This window comes from Homalodisca vitripennis, chromosome X (genome assembly GCF_021130785.1).
Source record: "Homalodisca vitripennis isolate AUS2020 chromosome X, UT_GWSS_2.1, whole genome shotgun sequence".
In the NCBI taxonomy this organism is placed as follows: domain Eukaryota; kingdom Metazoa; phylum Arthropoda; class Insecta; order Hemiptera; family Cicadellidae; genus Homalodisca; species Homalodisca vitripennis.
The window spans coordinates 14440756-14462390 of NC_060215.1; the positions used below are offsets into that span (position 1 = coordinate 14440756).

The 21635-nt window shown below is 34.3% G+C and overlaps 1 protein-coding gene across 2 annotated transcripts in view; it reads left to right on the forward strand.

Annotated features, from left to right (window-relative positions):
* Positions 1-21635, forward strand: part of LOC124368715 (angiotensin-converting enzyme-like) — an 85776-nt gene that overhangs the window by 50881 nt on the left and 13260 nt on the right. For both annotated transcript variants that reach the window (XM_046826022.1, XM_046826021.1), the window contains 5 exons: positions 5158-5244; positions 7292-7610; positions 8638-8876; positions 9727-9909; positions 19890-20142. In XM_046826022.1, coding sequence (XP_046681978.1) covers position 5244; positions 7292-7610; positions 8638-8876; positions 9727-9909; positions 19890-20142 — 995 coding nt within the window. In that variant the 5' untranslated portion in view covers positions 5158-5243. The remainder of the gene's footprint in view (positions 1-5157; positions 5245-7291; positions 7611-8637; positions 8877-9726; positions 9910-19889; positions 20143-21635) is intronic.

The following is a 21635-nucleotide window of genomic DNA, read 5'->3' on the forward strand; positions in this document are numbered from 1 at the left end:
ACTCGTATAATATAATAGGTTATGGCTAATCATAATTTGTAAAAGTATGTAATCAATTGAGTCATAAGTAGGATTAATGACTCAGTTTGAACGTATTGTTTGTCCTTGAAGATCAGTATCAGATGTTTGTGTTTGTATGTGTCAGCTATTGTATGTGTCAGCTATTGTATGTGTCAGCTATTGTATGTGTCAGCTATTGTATGTGTCAGCTATTGTATGTGTCAGCTATTGTATGTGTCAGCTATTAAACCTATGCTTATATCTCTAAAAGATAAATGAACGATAACAGTAGTATATTTGTATATAACTCTTGTAAGAAATGAACTATTACTAATCACAGGCATTTGTGTTACGTATGTAATTTTTATTAGGTTGTTCTAGAAAATTGTATGAATGCTAAGATATTCATTTCAAAAATTAACGTAATTTAATTGACAGTTAAAATTAGATATTCTGTTTAACTAAAAATAAATAAATAGAGTAACATATTTATAATTAAATAAATATTGACCTTCACAGTGGTCTAAAAACCTTCTAAAACATAAAGATGATCTTTGTTCTTGCGAAAGAAAATACAAATTTCATATCCAAATTTATGGAATAATAAGTATTATACTATCATTGATTTGGTCTACACCACTAAATCTTCAGATACAAAATAACTAAAAATAGTAGAGTTGCAGTTATTGCTATAATATTTGACTATTCAACTAAACACTAAACAATTACTTGGCTAAGCCTTAGCGAAGCGTATCATTCATGGGACTGGAAAAATTTAATTTATGTTTGTCTATCTGTCTGCCCGCTCGATATCTCGAAACGAACTGACATACAGACTTGAAATTGTGCACGAAGCTTCCTTTTTATATGAGGAACACTGAGTTCGATGATAATGTATGTCACCGCATAGGATTTGGCTGAGCATTAGTGAATATCTTTAAATTGGTTTTATGAGTATCTATGATAGCAACAAGAAAATATCAGAATAAATAAATGTATGAACAAACTCAATACACACATAAGAGATGTGATATATTAACAAATGTATATGATATATTATTATTATTCGTTTATATTATAATATATTATTATATTATTATAATATATATTATATATTATATAAACTATTTTATTCCATACAACGTCATTATATGGTGACTTGGTGCGTAGACTTTTATTATTTAAACACTAATAATAAAACCCAATTTTATGAACAAAAGTATGAATGAATCATGTGGCAAGATATCTCGACAATGATTTTAGCTGCAGAAATTTTGTATGAAACATAATTTCTTCGTAGATAAGAATGAGTTCTATGATGGTGCATGTCCAATCATGTCATTTGGCTGAGCATCGTTGAAGCCAGCTCGAAAATGAAATGATCTATTGATTTAAAATTGTGTATGGAACCTCAGCTAGGTGCATATTTTAAGTTATGCCACATAAAAAGAGTACCACACATTGTTACAAGTTTGTGGGTCAGCTATAATCAGTTCCACGTAGGACGAAATATCCAGATCGAATAAAATCGGTTTCTAGTTACCTTGGCGTAACGGTTCATAATCACTCAAACATTCAGGAATATATCTCAATTATTGTAATTACATTATTTATACTGTAAACGTAGTTTTTGGAATCATGGGTGCCATTTTTGTTTTGTTTTTACGAAACTTTGTTTGAGGCTGCTGTGTATACCTACTACTGTGTACTACCTACTCTTCTAATTTTCTCTGTTAATAGCGGCACATAAGGGATTGGCAAAATCCATACCTTCTGATTTACTGCCCGAATGATTCTTCTATTTCGTTTGCAGTTGTTTATTACTGGTTGAGGGTATCCACTGCGATATAAGATCTAAGATCCGATTCAACTTTCCTAAATTCTTTTTTTAATCCATCTTTATCTGAGCATAAGCTCTTTGCTCTATAAAATAATGAATAGGCCACTCCTTCTTTAATATATTTTTTAGAGTTTGATTAATGCTAGCTGAAATGCTACCCTGTGTGTTTCTTTCTAAAACCATAGTCTTAAGGACATTTATATCTCTTAATACCCATATACATCCAAAAAGAAAGCTTGCTTTGATCTTCCACTTCCATTGTGAGGCAGATTGATGGAGTATTAATGTGATTCAAAAACTCATTCAACTTAGTGCCTCCATGAGGAAAAACAACAAAGGTATCATCCAAATACCTTCACCAAATCTTCGGCTTGAACTGAGTCAAGGCATTTTGCTCAAATTCCTCCATGAATATATTGACGAAAATAGGAGACGGAGAAGAACCACTGCCATCCCCTCATCTTTACGGTACATTTTACCCTCTAACTCAAAATATGGGAAGAACGAACGAAATGAGCTCCCCCATATATGGGGTGGTGATATGGGTTAGTTTTATGGAATGTCACTGAACAATGGCAAATGTCCGGAAAATCCTGTATCCTTTACAATCCAGCCACTGTCAAAAACCAACTTCAAATAAAGAATATAGAGCATCATTGGCCTGAATATGCTTCTCAGATACTGACGGAGACTCTGATTTTGAAACCCAAGTAGATATGAACAACGTGTTAAGGAGAATATTGGTGATTGCTAATGGGTTACTGGTATATAAGCCTTGGACAAACCGTAATGGATATACAGAGTGTTCAGGCTGCTGGGTTTCTGGTGGTGAGTTCCTTTGGCAAATCAGAATGTATGTTGAAAGCATCAAGGGGTTATGTCGCTGAAGGTTTTCTTGCAGATATGACATTTTAGACAGTTATATGACAATTAATAGCATCCAGGCTTGGGTAATAAGGTCCTTTGACGGACCCATATTTAATGGCAGAGATGTCCTTTAAAAAAGCCATATGAATTTTGAGTGCATCCAGACGCGAGTATGCTGCTGGGTTTTTGGTAATAAGGTTCTTTGACAGGCCCGAACTTAATATCAGAGATGTACTTTAACAAATCCATATAAACATTGAGAGCAGCAAGGGGTGAATATACTGCTGGGTTTTTGGTGATAAGGTCCTTTGACGGACCCATATTTAATGACAGAAAAGTCCTTTAACAAATCCATATGAATATTGAGAGCATCAAGGTGTGAATATGCTGCTAGGTGTTTGGGATAAGGTCCTTCGAGGAAGACAAATTCAATTGCAGAGGTGTCCTTTAAGAAAACTATATAAATATTGAGAGCGTCCAGTCGTGAATATGCTGCTAGGTGTTTGGTGATAAGGTCCTTTGAGGGAGGTAAATTCAATTGGCAGAGGTGTCCTCTAAGAAAGCTATATAAATATTGAGAGCGCCCAGTCGTGAATATGCTGCTAGGTGTTTGCTGATAAGGTCCTTTGAGGAAGACAAATTCAATTGCAGAGGTGTCCTTTAAGAAAACTATATAAATATTGAGAGCGTCCAGGCTTGAATATGCTGCTAGGTGTTTGCTGATAAGGTCCTTTGAGGGAGACAAATTCAATGGCAGAGGTGTCCTCTAAGAAAGCTATATAAATATTGAGAGCGCCCAGTCTTGAATATGCTGCTAGGTGTTTGCTGATAAGGTCCTTTGAGGGAGACAAATTCAATGGCAGATGTGTCCTTTAAGAAAACTATATAAATATTGAGAGCGTCCAGGCTTGAATATGCTGCTAGGTGTTTGCTGATAAGGTCCTTTGAGGGAGACAAATTCAATGGCAGAGGTGTCCCTTTAAGAAAGCTATATAAATATTGAGAGCGCCCAGTCTTGAATATGCTGCTAGGTGTTTGCTGATAAGGTCCTTTGAGGGAGACAAATTCAATGGCAGAGGTGTCCTTTAAGAAAACTATATAAATATTGAGAGCGTCCAGGCTTGAATATGCTGCTAGGTGTTTGCTGATAAGGTCCTTTGAGGGAGACAAATTCAATGGCAGAGGTGTCCTCTAAGAAAGCTATATAAATATTGAGAGCGTCCAGGCTTGAATATGCTGCTAGGTGTTTGCTGATAAGGTCCTTTGAGGGAGACAAATTCAATGGCAGAGGTGTCTTCTAAGAAAGCTATATAAATATTGAGAGCGCCCAGTCGTGAATATGCTGCTAGGTGTTTGCTGATAAGGTCCTTTGAGGGAGACAAATTCAATGGCAGAGGTGTTCTCTAAGAAAGCTAGAATAGAATAGAATAGAAAAATTATTTATTTTCTTGAAAATATGTACAATAGTAAAATTATATAAACATCATTTATACCTTAAGCACAAACACAAACATTGCTCCTTAGTTGTAGACACAATTGACATGAAAATAAAAATAAAACAATGTAACTTTTTGTTAAAGAAATATGAACATGTATTTTTTTATATTAATACAGCTAAGGTACATCAATAAACAAAATTCAAGAAAACAAAATAGGACCTCAAAAGACAAGGAACTGCCTGTGTTGAGGCTCCAACTTTCTTAGAAAAACAAAAGAAAACAACACTCAAGCAAATGAAATTAACAAATAAATTCAAATACGATAAATCTTCCCATTTCAACTAAGCTTTAATAAAACAAATTTGAATAAAAAACACATTATATAATTTTCAAAGTCTAAAGCTAATTCAGTACATAAAATGCCATAAATATAAATTATAACCATATCCAGTTATTATATCTTCCATATAGACTTAACGTTTGTACAGACTTAACCAACAATAAACTTAAAATTAATTATCAACTATTTATATTTACTAGAAAATCAACACTTTCAAAAGACAATAACCTCGTTTTTAATTGTTTTGAAAATGGTTTAGAATTATTACAATTTATTATTACACTTGGCAAAACGTTGTAAATTTTGGGTCCTAAAAAGATGTAACCTATAAGATGTAAGCTATATAAATATTGAGAGCGCCCAGTCTTGAATAAGCTGCTGTATTCGGATGGTGGGGTTGTTTGACATAGGGGTTAGTGCCATTGCAGATTTTTTGGCAGATATGGCCTTTGAATAAACCGGTCTTCTATGAAAGTGACTTCTAGCACTGCTATCTGCTCACTAACGTATAAAACCTCCAATAAATTATAAATAAAAAGTAATTCTGCCAGAAATGGCTCGTAATCTTATCCATAAAAATCAACAAGCAACATACCAGATGATTACAATAAGGTATGATACAAATTTTGAAGAGTTTGTAGTTATAATGTAATATTTAATCGATGTTTCAGAGCTGATTACAGTGGAGATTCCAGTGGCCTGGTGGTTGGCGAATGTCGAGCCAACCTTGGCCGTCTCCAGTGAGGAACTACCCTCAAGTAAGAATTTTGTGATTCATGCATACTATTGGACGCTGAAAGATCTTAAGTCAATATTCGTGTACAATATAATGTATCATATTTTAATATTAGTTCACGAACATCGGAAGTGCCGAAAAGTACTGAGACTGATTCCCGGCGTAGTACTTTGATGCTATCCGCCACCACCCCGCCTTACTTATAACTTACTCCCATGTTGCTTGTATATTTATGGTACAACTTAACTCCGAATTTGGTCAAGAGGATTATTTCTTTTTTCAAAATTCATTAAATTTCCAATGTTTTCCAAACACAATCAGCAATTATGGCATCAATGAAACCTTTAGATTTTTACCTCATATCCGGTATATTATAGCCTTGGCACATCCATAGTCTGGCTTAAATATAAAAAAATAGACTTGCTAGACTTTCTTTTCAATAACGGTTTGCTTTATTTCAGCTGTTTATTTCAGAAAACAGAAAAAGAATGTAATTACATCACTCTTCAAACCCGGTGTTTTCTACTTTTGAATCTGTAATATTTGGCTGCAGTTAGGTATTCAATATTTCTTTAAATGTTTATTACAGAGATAACGATTTATCTCAGGAATGTTTTGTTGTTGAGGTGTTGTTCTTATTGTCTTGTCAGGTGCACAATAGAGTGCACTACAGTGTTTATGACACGATACAAATCATAGTGGAGCAAACGAGTTTTCTACACATAACGTAGAGCGATTGTGGAAAGAGTTGATTCAGTACAAATTTTAATTTCAGCTCCATTCCACTTTCCACTTAGTGCAGCGTGTGAAGTCTAACACTATCTAGATGTCTCTGATGTCGAAACGATGTAAAGAGTTAGATTTGAACTTCTTCGTCGCCGACTGTTTTGGATCTCTTCAGATGGATGTTGATTCCAGATTCCACGAGTCAAATCTGTCACAGCGTTAGACTTCAGACGCTGCACTAAGTGGAAGGGGGAATGGAGCTGAACTTAAAATTTGTACTGAATCAACTCTTTCCACAATCGCTCTGTTTTAAGCTAGTAAGATACTGTAGAATCTTCGACAGTATTTAAGTCGTGGACTACTTATTGTACCCGACATTTATTTGAGCGGTTTGTACTTGCTCAAAATTTGCTTCAAAGAGACCAAAGTTAAAGTTGTATTCAGTGATCGAGCAAACGTTTTTCTCCATAATGCGCTGTGGGTATTTAATTACACATTGTGGCAGTGTAGGAAATACTCCGATACAATCTTGATATACACGCTAACAGACATGACGTTTTGGGTTAAAATGTCTGTCAATAACCGAATTTTGTGATTTGTTATAACATATAACTTCGTATAAATATTGTTAAAAAGAACAATAGCAATGTTTTAACTTTAGCCAATAACATTGACATGACTCTCTAGCAAATAAAATTTGACCATTAGGGCTTGTGAAGAACCAGATGGCCGAAACGTTACTGTCCTACGTATAGTTAACAAACACTTTGCAGCGGTTTTAGTTTTATCTTGTTGTAAGTTTATAAGGCAATATAATTTTACGGTGCTGTTGTTGTTTTTACTAATTAGTTATGCTATAAATGCATATTACTTTTAAAGAGACTCAATTCATAAACAAGATTTATTGATTTAACCCATCTGGATCCTTAATAAAATTATATGTGATGTACATACATATAAACAAAGATTGCATATGAGAAGTTTCAAATTGCTTTTTATTGTTTTTAACAAATAACAATGATTCTGGCTTGAATTGCTTTTGTTTTTGACATCATTGGCAATCAATTATTAAATTCTGTCAAGTTTTTATTAATTTTTTAAATATATTCCCGCTTCTTTTCATAGCAGATCCAACATTCTACCACCGCAGGAATATGGATGAAAGACGCCATGTAAGGGAGTGCAAACCAGGGTAATATATGAACATACTTTGTCCTCATATATTATTAGAAGAGTCCCCACGCATTAAATAATGTTGCCATTTATTGCCACATAATGTATAAATCTTTATTTGTAGGGCCATTACTTGTTTTACTGGGACAGTAATCTGACTCTTGTTGTAGTGTCATTCGCAGACAGTAATCTCCACGTCGACGAGCTCCAGTTGGAAAAGAACGAGGTGCTGTTTAGCAGGATCAATTGGCAGCTGAGGGAGCTGAATAGGGTGGCCGGGGCCAAACAGTGGTGGTCCATGGTGGGGGAGCCCACGGACCCCGAGGAGGACCAGGTCACCGTGGAGACCAGGACGGTCTGGAGGAACAAGTGGTGTAGCGTGCTCCTACCCCAGCTGCTGAAGAGCTCTGGTAACCTGTTGACAGTCTCTCAGAAGCGACAAGTGTACCTGCTGTGTCGGGGTCCCAAGTACACGCCCAGTCAGGCCAGGTCCTTAGTTTCTTACATCATAGCTAAAGTTTGCATCAATCATTTATATAGTACTCAACAATGATAATGTCTTTATTGCGCATATAGACTGTACAGAATTTTCTATACATAGCGTAGCTACGGTAGGAAGGGATGATTTAATGTACATGTTGAGGTAGTTCCAGTTCACCTTCCTCTTAGTGCAGCGACTGGAATCTGACGCTGTCACAGACGTCCCATATTCCAGGAGTCAAGTCTGTGCCAGTGTCAGATTCCAGTCGCTGCACTAAGAGGAAGGTGAACTGGAACTAACTCGACATTTACTTATAAAGAATTGTTATTTCACTCGGCAATGATGTTATATTTGTAAGTTATTTATATGTTTTACGTGCCCTCTTGTATTATTTGTCTGGGGTAAACGGAGTATTGATGAGGATTTGTGGTATTTCTTGTCAAGTCCGTCTCGATTCGCAGTCGGAATGTTTCTTGTAACACCTGTCTGATGCAATATTGTTTATTCGTCATCTGGAACTGGACTGAATATTGTCCACCGAGATATCGTACTTGCCAATGGCGCAGTGTAGCGGGTACAGCGGTTATCGCAAGATAACCAGATCAAGCAACATCAAGCGTGGCTGCTGCTTGGGTAGGTGACCGCTGAGCCTGCCCGGCCATTGGTGGTGGTTCGAAAGTCACCTTTAAGCCGTTGGTCCCCAGGTTGTGCTAAAGCTTTTTAGCCCTAACTTCATATGTTAAAGTAAGACGTTCTTTTACTCTTTTTTACAATAAAAAATCTAGTCGTCTCGAGCCTCGCCCACGGAAACGTTAGATCTCCTGTAAATGACATGAATTTTGTTCTTTTCCTTGTAGGGCTATCATTAATCCTAATGTCAATTCATATATATCCATGAACAAGCAATATAAAATATTATGTTAATATAAATTCTACAGTAAATGAGAACATGCACGTTTTAAAGAATTGTAATTGGAATAAATCATGACTTAATATATATTATACATGTATAAATGAATAGAATTATGCACACAGGGAGCTAATGCTGGTACTGAATGAATTGGAGGAGCATTACGTGAATATTAGAGTGTGTAGAGGCCCTCAGTTTTCGTGTTACAACATCGAGCCAGACCTGGAGCGACTCATGAAGACATCCAAGGACCCTGCAGAATTGCTGTGGGCTTGGCAGGAGTCTCGGAGTGCCATCGGCCCACCAAGCAAGATGCTCTACCCTATCCTTATAGACATCCAGAACAAAGGGGCTCAAAACAACGGTTAGTAATGAAGTTATGTTGAGTTGAGTTTCATACAGATGTACACACACACACACACACACACACACACACACACACACACACACACACACACACACACACACACACACACACACACACGCACGCACGCACACACACGCGCGCGCGCGCGCGCGGACCTTACCCTATAAAAGATTTGGAATGACAAGCAACGATTTGTAACTTTCCTCGTTTAGTAAGCAAGTCTAACTTGATTATAACTTTATTAACACTTAGGCTATTACTGATTACCAATTTTGTTACAGGAATATCCTAGAATTGGTATATCTCTCCCATTCCACAATCGCTGTCATGTCTTCTTGATGTATATGGGGTTATGTTGTAATAATTAAATGTCAATTATGCAATTTTAACACTATGCCAGTTATGCATATTAATAGGAAGCAGAAATTGAGCAATATCTAGGTACCTCATCTTAGTTAAACCTCTAATACTTGGTGACTTTTCTAGCGATATAGTGGAAGAGTTGTTCTGGACATTTGCCATCGTTCAGTAATAAAAAAAATCAGTAACACTAACACTACGTTTCAAGATCTGCAATCTGATCTCTTCTTCAGGTAAATAACTTACAGGTAAATTACTTACGCGTGTCACAACGCTCTGGTATGATTTGTTTATTTTAACCTAGTTTGTAATTGTGTGTTAAGTTAGTTATTGACCTGAAGAAGAAATCAGATTGCAGATCTCGAAACGTAGTGTTACCGATTTTTTGTATCACTGAACGATGCCAAATGTCCGGAAAAATCCTGTTTACTTCACAATCCTTCCATTGTCAAAAACAAATTTCAAACAAAGACTTGTTCTGTTCCAGGGTACTCAGATATCGGTGTCTGCTGGAGGGAGGAACTTGAGACGGACGGGTTGGAACAGGTAGTAGAGGATCTGTTCCTGGAAGTACGGCCGTTGTACAGGAAACTTCACGCCTACGTGAGGTTCAAGCTTTCGGACATTTACAATATTGATTCTAAGGACCTTATTCCAGCTCATCTTTTGGGTAAGAAATATTAAGGTGTTAATTGAAATTGGATTGCTTTTAACAGAGTAGTATTAAGACCGTATCTAGTATAAAATTATTTATAGTTATAGTTTCAATTTACTGACATTGCATTGTTTTATTTTTAAAGCGCGTAAAGTTTTGTCTCAGTTCGAGATAAACAAAGTTCAAAAATTCAAATAATAAAAAAATAAATTTTCACTAATTACAGGATAGTCTATTCTACAATACAATAACTAAATACAGAATATATTCTCCACATAAACATACGTCTGTATGTGGAGAAGACTTCCTCGTAGCAGCCCAGTACATGCTCAAACTTCAGTTTAAACAGATTAGTCAAATACAGAATACAGTAAAAACTACCCTTATTACAAATAAACAATAATTATTTCCAATAAAAATGTAACATAAATGCAACAACGATTGATTTAATTACAAATTCAACAAAATTATATCATGATAATGGTAGCTACCAAAATACTCAGGAGAGAACCATTTACAGATTTATCAAATGATCAGTGAGTAGAACACATTCTATTGTTTTGGTTGTTGTATACCACGGATGTTGTCTATTTTTATGTTGACACGTTTTAAGTTTATATGGCACAGGAAATATATTTCATGTATAACATATGCAACTCGTGCATGGCAAGGTTTTAGTCTCAGTGAGGGTTCAGGGGAAGTTCGACTTTAATTCTAAGAGGACTTGCAATGGTTGAACCTATGAATGTCCCTTCACTGTTTACAGGAGATTATGTTCTCGTCTCAGTTTTGATGCTTACATACTTAAGTGATCAGCTGTTTTGATTGTGTGAGTCGTTTAATCATTCCGTATATAATTGAACTAAACTGTAATTTATTTATATATCAATTTATGTTTTAATGTTATCGTAAAAACCAATGTCGCCCTAGGTTAGTACTCATAAAAAACAGATTTGTGATTTGACAAAGGTGTTTTTAGTTTTACTTTTTTCGGTCGTTATATCAATTTTTTAAATGTGTTTTAAACCGAAATTAAATTTCTAGTTGAAACATAACAGAGCAAAATCCGCATTTCTAAGATTACATTTATAGATCATTTACAACCATACTATCTTATAAATGCATTTTCATCTCATATCAAATGATATATAAAACATTCTGAAATTATGAGAGCACTACTGTATGCTTTAAACGTTACATTTCATGTTAAACATTAACATGTTTGAAGTTTCATTTTAGGATACGCGTACAAATGAAACGGCACAATAAAACCATGTGCTCTCTCTCTTATGTCTCTTATGTCATATGTCTTATGTCTCTCTTATGTCTATACAGAAATTGTTATCCTGTATAAGCTAAAGAACTGTAAGTAGGTTTCACATCTATGAATTTTTGTAAGCCCTTTAAGATTATGCTCCACGCGTGGAAATTAGAGTATATGCATTAATATTTGCTAAAGTTATTAACAAAAAAAAAGATAAACCATAAACGCAAATCACAAAAATGCTCTTTTATTCTTATATATTTCTATAGCCTACTGAAGTTTGAAGGGAAACATAATTTGTAGCACATTATAAGAAACAATAAAAATAACAATTTACAACTAAATATCTGACCAGTTCGTTTTTATACTCTGCAACATCCATAACGGCACATCTTTATTTACTTTTCAAAACGTTCGTTTTGTATTAAATATAGCAATAAGAGGTGTTCTTAAGGACCTTTTATTGACAGTTATTAAAGAAAAGAACTTTCAATGGCAGCCAGCTTAAGCATATTTTAAATCAATTTGGGTACTATGTTTCTTCAGTTTGCCTAGTTTTTAAATCACTAGCATTTAAATAGTATTTCTTTGCGTAATTTAAGTTTGGTTGTGCATATATTTATTTTGATTAATCAAACATAACAGTTTTAAAATGTATGACAGTTTTGTTGTTGTTTATTACACAATTAACGTTAGTTCAGTTTATTTATTCGAATGTACCCAGTTATAAAGCCGATAGTTTAATGGCGTTTGATGTTAAAGCAACTAATAAAAATAACACTGTATCAAATTAGAACGGTTAAGCAATAATGGGTTGTAAAGGCAAATACTGTGTAATAAACAATAAAGATGTTACAGCGTGTAAATTCACATTAGATGAGAATTTCATCGGGCCGCAAGTCTTTTATATGAGCCTGCAGAATCCCACATGTAACACAAGTAGTACAACAAACGTCGTCATTCATTGGTTCTCATTTAGTTAAATAAAATTTGTCTTCATTTAAAAAGATAAAAGTAAAACTTAACAAATCCTTCTTTATACTTAAAATGAAAAAATATTCACAATCTTAGCTTTAAATATTACGTAAATTAAACTAAAAAAAAAAAACAATCAAAAATTAAATATTAATAAAATGATTTACCTAATATTAAAGATACAGTGTAACTAATTCCTCGTACTACGGTTAAGAATATTGATCACTAAACTTTACCAGTAAAATAAAGTGTTTAAAGTGTTTACCAGTAAAATAAAATTAATAACTAGACAAAACTGTAGTTGACAGGAGATTAACTACACGCAAGTGACTGCGGTGTTGATATTGTCTGGAGACAGAACTGTAGTTTACAGGAAGTTCACTACACGCAAATGACTACGGGGACGATATTGTCTGGAGACAGAACTGTAGTTTACAGGAAGTTCACTACACGCAAGTGACTGCGAAGACGATATTATCTGGAGGCAGAACTGTAGTTTTCAGGAAGTTCACTACACGCAAGTAACTGCGGTGGTGATATTGTGTGAGACAGAACTGTAGTTGTCAGGAAGTTCACTACACGCAAGTGACTGCGGTGTTGATATTGTCTGGAGACAGAACTGTAGTTGTCAGGAAGTTCACTACACGCAAGTGACTGAGGTGGTGATATTGTTTGAGACAGAACTGTAGTTGTCAGGAAGGTTCACTACACGCAAGTGACTGCGGAGACGATATTGTATGGAGACAGAACTGTAGTTTACAGGAAGTTCACTTCACGCAAGTGACTGCGGAGACGATATTGTATGGAGACAGAACTGTAGTTGTCAGGAAGTTCACTACACGCAAGTGACTGCGGAGACGATATTGTCTGGAGACAGAACTGTAGTTTACAGGAAGTTCACTACACGCAAGTGACTGCGGAGACGATATTGTCTGGAGACAGAACTGTAGTTGTACAGGAAGTTCACTACACGCAAGTGACTGCGGTGGTGATATTGTGTGGAGACAGAACTGCAGTTGACAGGAGGGACCATTGTCATTCATACAACCTGGTTCCTGAGACTATGGATTCATCAGAATTGTACTTTTGAAGTGATATAATTACTATCTGCAAGAGCTGCGCGCACTAATCTCAAACAGAAAATGTAGCGTGTAATAATTTAGACAGGTAGTTATTATTGTGCACAATGAGTTGGATATCAAATCTCGAAATTACCAGAATATCACGTAAATAATAATACAGTCATGGTAAATTTCAGAACAACTAACACATACCCGTGCCATCGTTAAGGAAGAACATCACTCCCACATGTTAAAGTTAACATTTCTCAGTCATATAACTCTTTAAATTTTCATTATTTAACTGTTAAACTTTTAAACATTATTTTATGTATACTGAAGCACAGTAATGGAAACCAGAAATAATATTTTACTTATAATAAACATTTTAAACATTTATGAACATCTAGTGATTTAAAAATTATTATATATTTTTACAAACAAACGATTTTTGTAACTGAATAAAATTGCTACTATTATTGTTAAGTACAATGTAAAGAAACAAACAAAAACGTTATAAAAACCGACCAAAAATTACACACATAAAGTGTACCAAAGTACAAAAATATGATTTATGGAAAACGTGAAGCGAAAGGCATTCACGTGTAAAACTGAAAACATGACTTTAGTAAAATTCCTACATAACACTTAAAAATTTTTTCTTATACTGCGTGGTATTTATGTGTTCAGAAAGAAATACTATTAAAAAATGTCCCTTCAATTTTTTTATTATCTTACCCTAAAAACAAACAACATGTAGACATTCTGAACACGTTGACTGTAAACATATTGTAGATAGTAAAAGATTTAAATGGCATGGTCTTGATCATATCGCCACAGCATTTGTAACATAAAGACAAAATCAAAGTATTAAACATTTTGAACATTTTTATTAAAAGAATATTTTTTCGTAAAACTATAAAATATAAATATTTGATTTCTCAAAGGAAGGAATAGGGAGAGTGTTGAAGTGACAACAGCTATTGAATGGTGCCTGCACGTGGAGCGGTTGGTGAAGAAGGATGGATTTATTTGGTTTCAATTAGTCAGCTCTATTGTCGGAAGGATGGAAGGGGATGGATTGCCGCAGGCAGTATTCAACAAAGCTGTGTGTTACCTTCCTAATTATATCACCTCCTCATCTACAGCAAATAAACCTTTGAAAATCTCCAACTTTATTAAAATGTAATAATAGCGAAGCTCATCGTAGAATAAGCGTGTCAACCCAGGGTGGGGGAATATCTCCAGGTTGTTTTGTAATAACAAAGTACTTACAAAGACAAAAATAATATTTGTGGTACAAGATAGAAGTATGCCACAGCACGTTTAGTAACAGGTTTCATGAAAATTTCTAATCTACAGCTCAGCCCACAAATCTAAAATGACGCACAATAAAACTCTTTCTTGTAGAAAAACAGTTTTATGCAAAACTATCAAATGTAGATATTGATCTTTCTCGACATATCTTGCTACAAAATACATTCACATTTTTGTTCATTGACTTGGGTTTAATACCAGTGGTAATATAATTAAAGAATATCCAACAAGTTACTATAAAATTATGTATGTGTAGGGATTGTTACGCTATATTTGTTAGTATGCCCATGTTTGAATATATTGTAGGTGTATTGAGTTTGTCTACAAATTTATTTATCCTAATAATTTGTCTTTGCCATCATGGTTACCCATAAGACCAATGTAAAAATAGTTGCTAACACTCCAAATTCCATGGCGTGACATCATCAAACTCAAGTGTTCCTAATATTGAAATTAAACTTCATGCACTATTTGTAAATGTATAGATCAGTTAGTTTTCGAAATATCGTGCGGACAGACAGACAGACAGAAATGGAACTTTTCCAGCCCCACGAGAGGTAGGCTTCGCTGTAGCTCAGCCGATAAATTAAAATTCACGCTACTGCTTAAAAAAGTTTTAAACGTTTCAATAGTTTGATGTTATAGTATTGGAGCTGGATAAGCCATTCTATGTAGATAATGATAATTCTGACAAACTATGATTCCCAAAGTTTCAGTCTGTCATAGTTTTGTGGGAGGGGGGGGGACTTGAGCGTGAGTTATACCGCCTGAACTACGAGAGCGGTAGGCAATCTGAGTACACCGCCGTGTCCCTTGCAGACAGAGGAGGGGATAGCGATGCGCGAGCACGCCTTTCCATATCTTGTGTATCTGCACCTAACTCACTGAGTTACAGATTTTCATTTCATAAATAAATAATGAAGCGAACTTTGAGCAGTCTTCAAACTGTGTGTGATTATTCCTAGTTGTCATAATACCATTTATTTACTCTAAACGTTGTGCCAAAACTACACACCGACGCGACGGTCAAAATGATTGGACATTTACTTTGGAAGTTGTAAATTTTGATATTTTAAAAACAGGTGTTTCCTATGAAATTGTCAAACCACTAAAATCTCCAAACGTTTTATATACACAGCAATGGCAGTTGCACCAAAATACTTTGTTTTTATTGGTTTGTCAGGAAAATATATAGAGAAAAAAAGTGCTGTAAGTATACGGCCAAAGTTATGTCACTTTTAGAGGCTGTCCCTAAACTTTCTGGCAACACTGTACTGTAGGCGAGGAAACTGAGTGATGTTTGAGATAAAAAACCAACTACACTTTATTTCTTTATTATTTCTTATTATTTCTTCGTGTAATTTAACGTTAGTTTATATACACGATAAGTTTATAAGAATTTATTTCGTAGCGTTAGTAATGTATATCACAGTTGGAATGGAAAAACTACAAATCTTTTATTTGAACATAATATTTTGATCTTTTTAAAACCCAACACAGGATTATATTTCAACTTTAATACAACTTTAACAGGATTAACTACCTTCATATTTCATAGATTTCAGAATTTAATCTCTTCAAAAATAATTTTAAATTGAACCTTTTCTTGGCTTGTCAGGTCGTAAAACTCCTTTCTTGGCATCATTGTAATCAGTGGGTACTTACAATTATATTGAACAGTTATATTAAAACCCTTCAATGACAGCTTTAAAAATGCGATTTTTTTTATCAGTAGTTCTACTGTATAGTATTAGCATAGTTAGTAATAATTCCTTAATTAGTATCTCGTACTGATTTGTTTTTTTTTTTTTTTTTTTTTTTTTTTTTAGAGGAAAATTCATTGACTTTCTAAAATCCTCAACATTATTCTTTAAATTTTTAGTATAAATTTTGAACCACTAATTGTCGTTTCTATTTTTCCAAATATTCCTCATTTGGCGTTGCTACTTTTATTTTGTTGGTCGGTGGTCGGACCAGTAGCTGTGCTCAGCCTTTTTTCTACTCTCGGTTACAACTGGGCTTATTGTCTGCTATCGTTAGGCTTCTAACCTCGTTGCTGGATGTATCCGTAGATTTTACTTGTTAGCCTTTGTTGCTTTTGAAGATTAATCTGAGTTAGGCTTTTCTCGCTCACTTCAGAGAAATTACTATTCAATGCTGGCTGCCTCGCTCTTTAACGTCCGGACACGACGCAGTGGTTTTTAGTATCGTTCCTTGCCTTCCAAAAAGGCAAATTATTTAACATAGGTTATCTGTGAATGAAAATGTAGAGCTTTTAACATAATCTGCACTTCTATTCTGTCTATCCCATGTTTTATCAGTGATTCCAGCTCAAATAAAATGTTTTATAGAACAAACAGCAGACTGGTTTTCATCTATTGAGTTATCACAGACTTTACAAATACCACTCATTTTGAGGTTATGTTTGGAACACAGCAGTTACGACCAAACTTCATCAAGGCCAGAAGACAACTCTGTGTTTGTCATAACGAGGACAATGACAACAAACAAGGTATAATAAACAGAAATTGTCACAGAGCATTGCTTAGTCATGAGTCTAAGATGTTACTGAATAATCAGGGTTGGAAAAAGGCAGGTGCCAGGCTGGCCCCAATTCTCTGTGGTCAAAAGTGTGAGAGTGCGTGTGTGCGAAGCGACAACCCCCTTCAGCCCTACTCCTGATTTTTTAATACTATAATTACCTTAGGCGAGGATTCGTCCTTCCAGGATCAGATTCAGGATGTAGAATAATGAAATGCTACTTTTATTGCAATTAATGTTATATATATATATATATATATATATATATATATATATATATATATATATATATATATAAACAGTTTACAGGAATGTACTAAACACATCTAAAAGTTATTCTATGATATCTTGCAGTTACATAACTTCCATGTTTTAAATAAACATAATCTAAACTGACGACAGTGAAGGTGAAAAAGTCGGTTTACTGCAAAGTGTGTTTAAACTATAAGCGGACTTGGTTTAAACTAAACGATAGTTAAATAAGGTTTAAACCAGAGGTAAAACTGTCAACAATTGTACTGTGTTGAGAAAGCGGCTATTTAAGAATCAGGGCTTGCAACTGGTCAGTCGGGCTTGGAACTATTACTTTTTATAACTCTATGTAAATTTGTTTACTATATTTGTTTCTCTCTCAGGCATTTGTGATCAGATCCTTTAGAATTTCATTCTGTTACGTTATAGCTTTGATTTAATATAATCAAAGATTATATTCACTATCTTTCGTTCGTCGCTATAAGTGTAGGCAGAACCAGCATTAATGACCAGAGGCGTTAAGTCAGACAGTTGGGAACCATCAATCTTGTTTATCGTAAAGACTGTTTGGTACTTAGTATTATTCGGATTCCACTCTGTCCCTATCTACTACTGGTTATTATTCGATATAAGTAGGTAAATAAATACGTGCGTATTATATATATATATATATATATATATATATATATATATATATATATATATATATATATATATATATATATGTAATATACATATATTACAGTTGATCTTTACGAGCACTCCCCGTGAACTGAGCTTGAATTATTTTAGTACTAATTCGAGGGATGATTATCTTCGTTCACCAGAAGTGCGAGGTATCGCCGAAGCCCGCACTGATGACCAGGGACATATCAGATCGGTACTTTTCCGACGTCAGATCACGTTGGACGATCTGACACGTGATCTTAGGTCGGGAAAATACCAATCTGAAATGTTCCTGGTCGTCAGTGCAGGCTTCTGTGGCGCCCGGCGCCACCCTGCTCTTAAATTAAAGGACTAAGAAACCCTCTCTAACACTTAACCTGGGGACCAACGGTTTAAAGGTGACTTCCGAACCACCACCAACGGCCGGGCAGGCGGGCTGCTTGCAAGGACAGGATCGCTCAGCGGTTATCCATCCAAGCAGCAGCCACGCTCGACGTTCCTTGATCTGGTTATCTTGCGATAACCGTTGTACCCGCTACACTGCGCCATTGCTATTTGGCGCTCTTCTGGCAGAGAAACACATCCTTCGAGGTAGTACCCAAATTCAATCTTAGATCACTTGGGCACTCTTAAGAGTTAACTTTAACTTAGGTACTACTAGAAATATTTTTATGATCTAAACGTACTTATATCGCGTAATAACAAGTAGAAGATACGGTTAGAGTGGCCTCCAAATAATATTAAAGTACTGACTGTTTTACTTGGTCTCCATTGCTATTTCAATAATTTAAAAATTTAAAGAATTGGGGACAGCCAAAGGAATTTGACAATAAACTTTGACGAATAATGACTTGTCAAACTACGATTATTTTAATAAGGTTTATCGTGTTGTTCCGTACGAAACGATGTAGAACAGCAATCTTCTGGCCTCGGTATCGTTAGAGCACGGCCTACAGGTGCGCGCATCGATCTAAAGCCTTTTACTCTCTCTAACCGAGTTAAGGATCGTTCTGTTTTCATTTGCTCTGTCCTTTCCTTATATTGGATACGTGCACATTAGCTTGACAAATACCGTGACGGGTAGGCGAACGAACGCGCGGAAAGACATCCGTACTACTGAGAACTTTCCGCGTCCTTTCAGCAATTGCAGGGTTTTGTGTTACCATTGTCAACCATACTATTTACTATTTTAATTGCATATTGCACATCCTAGTAAAGTTGAATATTGAATTCAGTTTTAGTCATAAACCTCAAGTATTTCATAAGTTTATTGTATATTTAAAGAGAAGAATTAATGAACCAGTAAATAATATCGTAATTATTTAATTCGAATTTGCTTCTAATCATACGTAGTTGGTAGATATTTAAACGATTTAGATCAAAATAACACTTACGAATCTGAGAGCTTAGAAAATACAACATGCCCATAAGCATTTCAAAAGTTCAAAGAGTTGGTATAATTGTGGGAATCTTAAGTTTTTAAATACCTAATCTAATCAGAATTTCGGTTATTTTAGATGGTGAAAACGTCGAATATTTAAAAACCCACCTCTGTTAAATATTGGCAAAACAGTTTTAAAGAAAAATATCTTTTTACTGTAAAAAGGTTACCTTAATGTGTGAAAATTTTATTATATAATTTAAAAATCATGTTTAATTAAGTTCGTATAGTTTCATAATCCTCCCTAAAATTCGTAAGTATCAAACAAATGAACCATTTTTTTTCTTAGTAAATTAAATTAAATTTATAATCGTAAACAATACGTCTTAAGTAGTTCTATGAAAAAATGAAATTATTTATATTTTTGTCAACTGTTTAGAGATTGCAAGTATATCTTGTTGTAAGATGCCCGTAGAACTGTGGGTGTTCCTCAAAAGCCGCTACATAAAGAACTATTAACTAAGTATGAATGTGACAAAAGGGAACATGTGGGCCCAAAACTGGGATTCACTGTTGCCCTTGTTGTTGAACTCATCGTTGGACGTGGAGGCGGCGTTCCAAGCCAAGAAGTACAAGGTGGAGGACATGTTACGGCATGCCGAGGATTTCTACGTGTCGCTGGGGATGGAGAAAATGCCGCCGCAATTCTGGAGTCGCTCTCAGATCCTCAAACCCAACCGATCCTCCTCCTGCCACGCCACGGCTGCCAACATGTACACCGACGACGACTTCAGGTAGGAGGCACTCCTGAGCCAATTCATATTTTGGAAAAAGATACATGTATATAGTCTAATATTATTGTTTAATAAATACCCAATAAATACAGAACATTCAATATAAACCTTTACATTTTGCTCTATATGTTTATTACAGGTCCTTGTGAGCTTTATGGGTAGCTCTTGTACTATGTACAAATACTGCACTTATTAACTTCCAATCCACACTCGATAAAAGGAAGATTGTATCAGACCTTCTTGTATAAGCTTTTAAAAACGCTATAGTTTATTAAATTTATAGTGCTTGATTTACTAGTGGTGTGAATTAATTTTCGTGATAATAACGTAAATACGTGGGATAAAATACACATTTTGCACCAACCCATCATTGTCTTGTAATCCATGGTATATATTGGGATTATTACACTTTTGATATGTACTGATTTTTTGTTGTAAGAACTCAGCGTGATCTATCAGGTGAAATACTCGTATACGAATTTATATATACGTTTAAAAAATGTATATATATATATCTTTAATTCTTAAATTTACTATAAAAGTAATTAAATTATGGTAATTATTCTTTCAAAATAATTCTGGACATTCAGGCACATTATCTTACGTAAAACACGAAAAATAGGATACATATTTAAATAAGAAGATCTAAGTATACTGAGTGAAAGCTTATATAATATGATTATAATCAGAAAGATGATTTTTTTATTAGAATTTAAAATAGATTTTAAAATATAAAGGATATTATTATATATTACATAATAAATTTAAAGATTAACTGAATATTGTATATTAAGTACAACAAAAAAATATTAAATTGTATTCATAAATCTAACCTCTTTACTGTATAAGAGGATAGATTTAATTTATAATAAATATTTTATATGTATATATTATATATTTATTTTCTTACACTCTTTTAGTTTGAATGAATTCAATTACCTTATCAACAATAAGATGCCTCTTTTTGGCTCCAACTAAAACACGGCATTAATAATTCTAAACGTAGGTCGAACTAAAAGTATGTTTTTACTTCTAAGTTAAAATTAACTTTAGAGTACATTTTGGATACAAATCAAATATTATAATCAAACATAATCCTATTATCATTATCAATATCAGTCATGATATAGGCCGATGATTACAATAGTAAAAATGAAATTGTAGTAAATAATTATCTAGTTAAATTTGTATTGTATTTTGTAACAATTAACGGTAAATAATAATTACATCAAAATAAAAAATTAAAAATATAACTAAATATATAATATAATAAAATAGAATATAATATCGTGTTAATAATGAAAATAACAGTTAAGTTGATTATTTATTTTCATTAATAAACCTTCTGGTTGGAAACTAGACATACTTTTTATACTAAATGAGTTATGTACCTCACCAGTAAATTGAAATCTATATAAGAACAATCAAACCGCATCAACAAAATGCCAATATTAAGCAGATACCCCAAATCCTACATGGCGTATGTGCTTGAA